We start from the raw sequence: 8,723 nt of genomic DNA on the forward strand, positions 1-8,723 counted from the left end.
CAACTTGAAAAAGTTGGTTTGTCAGTGGCTCAGGAGACAGACCCAGGCTTCAGGCACAGAAAAATCTGGTTTCAAATTCTGCTGCATCATTAATCGCCATTACAAGAAATCCCTGGCATCTTTAAAAACAAAACAAAAAAAACAAAACATAAAAGGATGACGATGGAGAATTTCCTAGCAGAATGACCAAGTCTGTTCATTTTACCTCCCCGAAGCTCTCTCATCCATGTGACCTGGTACACCTTCCCCTCTAACGGATCATCTGTCCCAGGTATTCTCCCCAGCCTTGTGAGGTAGCCAGTCTGCAAAATGGCCTTCAGTGAGCCTTGCTTCAGTGTCACACCTGTACCCACACCTGTATGAACCGCCCTCCTACGCTGAATCAGGGACTGGCCCTGAGACTCACTTTGCCCATGAAACCTGGCAGAAACGATGCGCCAGGTCTGAACCTGAGCCTTAAGAAGGCCTGGCAGTTTGCACTTTTGCTTTCTTGGAAGTCAGTATGTCAAAACTCCAGCTGCTCTGCTGCAGAGAAAGGCACCAGAGGATGAGACACCACATTAGAAGCCACATGAAAGGCACCAGATGGGTGAGTGAATATGCCCTTCTGGAGGTTCCAGCTCAGCGGAGCCTCCATGACCCCAACTCTGGCCACCATCTGACTGCAAATGCATGAGAGACGCCAAGACCAGCAGAAGAACAACCCAGCTGAGCCCCATCAATCCACAGAAACATGTGCCATAGTAACAAACAGTTGTTTTGTGACACTAAGTTTTGAGGGGGCTTATTTCACAGCAATGGATAAAATATCCCTCATGATCCACAGCACAGCCCACTTCCCCAGCCCAGCATCTCTCTCCCCCAGCAACATTCTGTAAACTTCTGCAACACAATCACCTGAACCCAAAATGGGAGAACAGGACTTGGAGAGAAGGACGTGCAAGGGTGACCCTCTGCAGCCAACTAGTTTGACTGGCAAAGTCTCATATTCCGTTACTATCTCTGAAGTCCAGGCCTTGCAGCCAGATTGTGGATGCTGAAAACAGCACCTCGCTCAAGGAAAGCTCTATTGTGTGTGCATTCCAATCTTATTACCAGCCCCCCAACCCCTAGGATTAATCCCCAAAACCTCTAGAGGTTTCTGCAGATGCTTTACAGTACCTTCCAGATCCTTCTCTCCATTCAAGGTAAGAGCATCACCTCAGCTGCTCCTCAACCATGTCTCTCTAAGCTCCTCGAGCTCTTTGTGGTGGATCAGACCCTCAAGAAAGATGTTTCTGCTTGCTTTTATCTAAAGTGAAAGTGAAGTCGCTCAGTCGTGTCCAACTCTTTGCAACTCCATGGACAGTAGCCTACCAGGCCCCGCCGTCCATGGGATTTTCCAGGCAAGAATACTGGAGTGGGCTGCCATTTCCTTCTCCAGATATATCTTCCCAACCCAGGGATCGAACCCGGGTCTCCTGCATTGCAGACAGACGCTTTACCGTCTGAGCCACCAGATCCTCTAGGCTTTTATCTAAGGGCCTTGATAATTCCTAGGCAGCTGTGCATCTTATCTATTACACCTCCTCCCTTTTCTGGGAAAATTGGCTCCCTCCGCCTGTCACCCTCTGGAAGGCTGCCCCATCCACTGAAGAGTGGGATCCCTGTGACCAGTCCCTGCCTACCAGGGCCCCCCATCTCTGCTTGGCGGAGGTTTTCCTGGAAGCCACCCTTTGGAAGTCAAGTATGTGCAGCCCATTCCCTCATTTCCTTGGGGTCTTGACCAAAAAGATTTCCCCAGGAACCAGGACCTCTGTCAAACTGGCCTCTGCTCAGGGGCTCACTGGCCACCAGGGCGGGTCTTTTGACCTCCCTGTCAGCTCTCAACTCCTCTCAACGGGGTGTGCTTCCCCTTTTTTTTTTTTCCACATGAACAAGGAGGAAATCCTTGAGGCGTGTCTATCTTGCACAGACGGCTCTCGATCTTTGGCACATTTTTGCCAAGATGGGGTTTCCTGACAGCACTCTATCAGAACAAATGGTGCACTGGGGTGGGGGCTAGGCTGTGCATCCCCCCATCTGAATCCTGCCTCAGGAGCCTAGTGTAGCCCCTTCTGTCTGTACTTATATCCCCAACAGCTCCCCTGGCCTTCTGAACTCCATGCCCCTCTGCAAGCTGAGTGCCAGGCACCCCACTAGCAGAGGTTTACCACCTCTAGTACCTACGGGCTCCTTCTCTGGCCACCTGGTTTCAGCACCAACACCTGGCTGGCAGTCCTCCAGACCCATGATTCCCTATGCTGGCCAGTCCACCACCTGCGACCCCCTTGCGAGTTCTGCATTCCCTAACCCAGCCTATCTTTGGGGACTCACTGCAACCCAGGGGAACCTACCTGCATATCCTCCATCTCTACTAACCTCAGCCTCGAGGTCCAGGCCTGCTCATGTATGAGGTTCCCAGATACAAAGACCCTCCCTGTCAAAGCTGCATCTGCTTTTCCCTGAAGAGAGTCCTAGGACTCAGGCCCACTCCTCCCTCCACCTGTGGGAAACACAGCTGGCTCTGAGTGAAATCAAACATCAGGGTTTGCAGGAGAGCTTCTCAAGTGGGTAGGAGCAGCTGCCCTCACCGTAGCCCCAGCATCTCTGCCGCCCCTTAGGGACGCTGTCTCCGGCAGGCTGACCTCAGGAGCTACACAGACCCTTCACCACAAGGATCCAGACCCTTCACTTGCCTTCTGGTACAGTGTGACCCAGGATATTGAGTTTAAAAGAGACAGAGGCCCAAAGGGTAATATTCAGCCAGCTGAGCTGCTAACCAACTACTCTTTGGCTGACTGCCTTCACCTTTTTCATTCAATTTGCCTGCCTACAAAAATGGGGATAGCTCCTTCCCCTTCCCAGGGCTGTCAGCGGAACTGGTGACAATGCATGGACCATACCTGGTGCCTAGCAAGTGCTTAACAAAATGGGAGCCCCTCTCAGGGTTACTGCTCCCTCAGATGGGTGCTGGTCTGAAAGCCCCTTAGGAGATAGGAGAGTCTCAATGTATATACCACAAACTGTGACCGACACACCCACAACTGTCCCATCTGATCGTTCTGTTTGTCCCCTGGATCTGATTCACCCTCCCTTTCCTCCCAGGAAGGAAAAGCAGAGCCACTTCACTCTCGCTAACACAGTGGACAAACCCTCCAACCTCACTCCCCACCCAACACACAGCTGGCTCAGTCCAGCCAGGGACGCTCCTCACCGGACATCCAACAGCCAGATTTCCACATCAGTGTTTCCTGGAAAAGTGTGGCCACCAGAGGACTCTACCACAGGAGCCTCTCCCAGGGCTTCTGGAATAGAAACAAGGAGGCTCCAGATCTTCATAAGGGGCCATTCACTTGCTTTCTTTCACACCTGAATCTCAGGAAGGCAGTTAGGAAAGCTGAGAAACACCTGCGCCTCCCCTACGCTGCCTGGCTCTCAAATTACAGAACCAAGAAGGTTTCCAAATAGCCTCAGTGGACAGCCCATGAAAGCTCCTTCCAGCCTCAACTTTGCTCAAAGGCTACTAAAGCCTCATAGGAGGGATTTTGTTCTCTGGACCTGAAAGAAACATCACTGTATCTCTATGAGGCCAGGCTCGATTTCTGATAATGTTTCCAGAGGGTTTTTCTCAGGCAAACTCACCCATAACCATTCCACCCCTATCTGGCTTTCTGTCTGTCTTTTTTGAGTCACACAGAGCATTTTCAGTCAAAATTTGCTACTTTGTTCTTTGTGAAGTAGGTCGGTGGGGGGTGGGGGTTAAATTATTAATCAATTCAATCTCTATGATTTGGACAGTATTTTGACAGAATATTTCCGACGACTCACAGTTAGTCTTTGCAGCAATCCTGGGGTCAGGCTGAAGGGGACGTCCTGTAAAACCACCTCCCACCCCCCACCAAAGGACTTTAGAAACTTCGGATCCCACTCAGGCTGTGACCATGAGCTCAGCGATTAGAGGACAGCGAGGCCTCCCAACTGTCACCCAGACAATAAACAGCCAGTCGACTTGGCTCAGCAGGTCCTGTGAAACCTGGGGCCGGGCCAGGACCCCAGGACAAGCCACTTTCCAGGTTCTGAACCTTGACCTAGGGGAGCTGGGCCAGGGGAGGGGGCGCTGGCTGGGGGCTGCGGCACCCCCGGGTCAGGCCTGCTGACGGGGCTCGGGCTGGTAGCCAGCCAGGCTCAGCTGACCAGTAAGTGGACGGCCCGGAGGCAGCCGGGGAGCTGACCCGCCGCAGCACAACTGTCCACGGGTCGGCAGGCTCGGGGCGCCGGGGCCACTTTTCACATCCCGATCGTTTGCACGTCTTCCCTAGACCGCCGGACTCCGCAGCCCTCCGGCGGCCCCGGCCACCGCCGGAACGCGCCCGCCCGCTCCCGAGCTTACACTGGCAACAAGTTCTCGCTTCCTCAGGGCGGCCACGATGTGCTCGAGAGGCCCGGCACGGGGAGCGCTCGGGGGGCGAACCCCGCGCTGCCCACGCCCCAAGGGCGCACGCCGCCTCCACCGCCCACAGGAGCGCGCGGCTCTGGGTCCAGCGCACAGAGGCGGCCCCCCGGGCTCCCCTCCGGCAGGGGCGGCTCCGGCCTCCCGGGAGCAGGCAACAGGTACGCGAGCGCGCCGGCCTCCCAGCCCCGGCCCTCGCCCCTTACCTCCAGCAGCTGCACGTAGCTCGCCGGGAACCAGCCGCGGAGTCCGTCCTCCTTCTCGCCTTCCCACCAGCCGCCGTCCGGGACCTGCAGCAGCGTGATGAGCTCGCCCGCGGCGAAGCGCAGCCCCTGGCCATGCCGCTCCCCGGAAAAGGGGTACAGGGTCCGGCAGCGGGCGCCGGACATGGCCTTGGCGCCGGGGCTCACACAGCAGCCTGCATCCCTGCCGAGCCCCGCGGGCTGGGCAGCGGCTCCGCGGGGTCCCAGGCGCCCGGCGCTCCGGGCTCCCGCGCTCTGGGCGCGCGCCGTCTCGGGGGTAACCGGGGTTCCCCGGGCAGGCGAGGGACGTGCACCCCGCGCAGGGAAACCGAGACTCGCTGGCTTCGGAGAGCGAGCGGCGACGCCCCCGGGCCGGGCGGCTCGCGGCTCCCAGCTCGGGGCGGGGGGGCGGGGCTCAGGGGGAGGAGACCCAGGCGCCGCGGGCTCCGGAGACAACTTCCCGGGGACGCGGAACGCGGGCGTCCGCCGCGAGGGCCGGCCGCAGCCGAGGCCGCCCTGGCGCGCGGAAATGCGCAGCTCCCAGGGGAGGTGGGACCCGGAGCATCCCCCTCGGCCAGGCTCCGCGGCGAGGGAGGGGCAGCGGACGTGGAGAGGGGCTGGCGGCCGGGCGGGGGCCCTCTCTGCGCGCGGGGGCGGGGCTGGGCGGGGACTGGGCCAGGGCGGCCACGCCCGCTGCGGGCCGGGCGCTCCCTCGCAGAGCAGGCGGGTTACTCGGGAGGGGTCTCCAGGCTCACACCCCCACCCCGGAAAGCCGCGGGGTTAGAAACGCCCCTTTCTGCGCGGCCTGTGGGCCGGTGGTGGGCGTGCGCCTCCTCCGAGGTGCCGGTGAGGGAATGTGTGTGTGGCCGTCACTGTCAGGGTTGAACCTGGGGTTGAACTTGACTCACCGGAAACTGGACGAGGGGTGAGAGGCAGACTTGAAGCCGACTCCTGAGCCAGGTGGCAGCCGGTGGGACCGAGTGAGGCGGCGACGGAGTCAAAACTCGAGGTAGTAGAATTGGAAGCAGGTCATTACCGATAAAGGGAGAAGAGGGGGAACAGCCTTTACATGCAAAAGCGAGACCGGCCCAGGGTACCACGTCTCCTGAAACCGAGATGCGCCAAGCCGAGAAGTCTACACTCGTTTACTCTGTCAACAGACATTAGTGGGAGACTACAACGATCCACGCAATGTGCCAGGGACCTACAAAATTCCTTTGGACAAGCTCCTGCTCTGCTGGGACCAGTGGACCGGGGTGCTGAAGGAAGCTGACCTTTGTTTGAACTGAGCGGTATAGAAGTAAAAGCTTTGTTAGCCTACTCTATAGGAAAATTAAATTCCGTTTCCTAAACTGTGAATAGCTGAACCCCTTAATCTCTATGTATACTTCTAATTACCCACCCTTGCATCCTACTCAGTAACCTTTTATATTCAGTGCCAACAGTCTCAGCCTGTGCATTTCAGGCCCTCTACACAATACCTCCCCCAGCTTCATCATTCACTACGCTTGCCTGTGTGCTTAATCACTCAGTCCTGTCCGACTCTTCGCAACCCCATCTCACCCGCCAAGCTCCTCTGTCCATGGGGATTCTCCAAGTAAGAATACTGGAGTGGGTTGCCATGCGCTCCTCCAGGGGATCTTCCCAACCCAGGGATTGAACCCAGGTCGCACGCATTGCAGGCAGATCATCTGAGCCACCAGAGAAACACATGCTTGCCTAGATACCCTTTACAAAACCTGCCCAGCTGGGCTATAAGAACCTTGAGATCTCACACATTTTTCTAGTGAGAATCGGTGGATCTCATTAGAATCACCTGAGCAACTTTTAAATGCTCAGGTCCAGGCCCACCCTAGCTTCGAAAATCACTGTAGAGCCAAATTCTGCATTAAAGCTATCTTGCTGGAAGAGCAGCCTCAGCCTGGCCTCTGGCCAGGGGCAAGTTGACAAATGCAGATGGTTTACAGTATTCCATCGATTGCAAATTTACCAACCTTTGCATGTCTACAATCGTGGGGAAACAAACTCTTGACTATGGTTACCACTAAGAGTCCCTTGAAGCAGAGCTGCAAAATTTGGTACAGAAAACAGTCACTAAAAGAAATCGACCTAATCAAGTCATAAAAGGGACTAAAATGTGTTGTATCGGGGCATATGTGCAGACTGACCTCAGGTTTCATATCTGATGATATGAAACTGCGTGGACTGCAGCACGCCTCCCTGCCTTCCTGCCCTTCACAATCTCCCAGAGTTTGCTCAAACTCATGTCCATTGAGTTGATGATGCCATCCAACTATATCATCCTCTGCCGCCCCCTCCTCCTCCTGCCTTCAATCTTTCGCAGCATCAATGTCTTTTCCAATGAGTCGGCTCTTCGCATCAGGTGGCCAAAGTATCAACTTCAGCATCAGTCCCTCCAGTGAATATTCAGGGTTGATTTCCTTAGGATTGACTGGTTTGATCTCCTTGCTGTCTAAGAGACTTGCTATCTCAAGAGTCTTCTCCAGCACCACAGTTCAAAAGCATCAGTTCTTCAGCATTCAGCCTTCTTTATGGTCCAACTCTCACATCCATACATGATTACTGAAAAAAACATAGCAGTTGAACAGTATGAAAAGGCAAAAAGATATGACATCTGATGATATAACCCAGATCAAGTTAGGACAACTGGTCCAGAGCCTTCCTGCAACACAGAATTCTGTGGGATACCTAAAAACAACCTGCTATCCAGTTTGGACTTGAGAAATCTCCACCTACACAGCATCCTATACACTTCAGTTCCAAATGACCTGCCCCAAACAGTACCAAAATTGGCAATGACTGTCAGTCTCTTCCATTCTTTCATTTCATTCCTATAATCCTATGAGCTGGTATGGCTACTGCCCCCAGTTTACAAGTAGAAAAACTGGGCTCAGAGGGTATAACTTGCCCACCCTCATGTGGCCGGTCAACAGCAGAGGTCAGACCTGCTTATTGTACATGAAGCGCTGCTTCCTTGGGTCCATTCTGCTGGAGTCAGGAAACCTGTGCCTCCTATGGCTCATCCACAAATGGCATCTTAATAATGGGCTCTCTGGTGATACCCAGTGTCACTCTTGATAGAAGTAAGACTGGACTAGTAGTGAGTGCAACTCCTATCCCTGATCTCAGATAAATCTCCAGACACCTCTGGATCTACTTTCCCATCTGCATTTGGAGACTGAGTCCTATAACTGTACTACACGACTTGAGGTGATTAAATATGTAGGCTCTGGACTCTGTATCCAAACTCCAGTTTTGCTGTTTTCTAGCTGTGTGCCCTTGGGCAATGTACTTAACCTCTCTGAGTCCCATTTTCCTTACCATTAGAAGATGATAGTAATATTTCTTTCATAGAGTTATTAAGAGGATTAAATGAGTAAAAGTGTAAACTGTTTAGAGCAACATCTGGCACATTCAGTTCAATTCAGTTCAGCTGCTCAGTTGTGTCCGACTTTTTGAGATCCCATGAACTGCAGCACGCCAGGCCTCCCTGTCCATCACGAGCTCCCGGAGTCCACCCAAACCCATGTCCATTGAGTCGGTGATGCCATCCAACCATCTCATCCTCTGTCATCCCCTTCTCCTCTTGCCTTCAATCTTTCCCAGCATCAGGGTCTTTTCTAATGAGTCAGTTCTTCGCATCAGGTGGCCAAAATATTGGAGTTTCAGCTTCAGCATCAGTCCTTCCAAAGAACACCCAGGACTGATCTCCTTTAGGATGGACTGGTTGGATCTCCTTGTAGTCCAAGGGACTCTCAAGAGTCTTCTTCAACATCACAGTTCAAAAGCATCAATTCTTTGGCCCTCAGCTTTCTTTATAGTCCAACTCTCACATCTATACATGACCACTGGAAAAGCCATAGCCTTGCCTAGACGGACCTTTGTTGACAAAGTACTGTCTCTGCTTTTTAATATGCTGTCTAGGTTGGTCATAACTTTTCTTCCAAAGAGTAAGTGTCTTTTAATGTCATGGCTGCAATCACCATCTG

At 53.9% G+C, this 8,723-nt stretch overlaps 1 protein-coding gene across 2 annotated transcripts in view; it reads right to left on the bottom strand.

Moving 5' to 3' along the window:
* Positions 1 to 5,247, bottom strand: part of GAS7 (growth arrest specific 7) — a 212,118-nt gene extending 206,871 nt beyond the window's left edge. Inside the window, exon 1 of one of the 2 annotated variants that reach the window (XM_061391065.1) lies at positions 4,678 to 5,247. In XM_061391065.1, coding sequence (XP_061247049.1) covers positions 4,678 to 4,860 — 183 coding nt within the window. In that variant the 5' untranslated portion in view covers positions 4,861 to 5,247. The remainder of the gene's footprint in view (positions 1 to 4,677) is intronic. The other variant, XM_061391066.1, reaches the window with a different exon arrangement.
* Between the last annotated feature and the right edge of the window lie 3,476 nt (positions 5,248 to 8,723).

Source organism: Bos javanicus, chromosome 19 (genome assembly GCF_032452875.1).
Source record: "Bos javanicus breed banteng chromosome 19, ARS-OSU_banteng_1.0, whole genome shotgun sequence".
NCBI classification, from domain to species: Eukaryota; Metazoa; Chordata; class Mammalia; order Artiodactyla; family Bovidae; genus Bos; species Bos javanicus.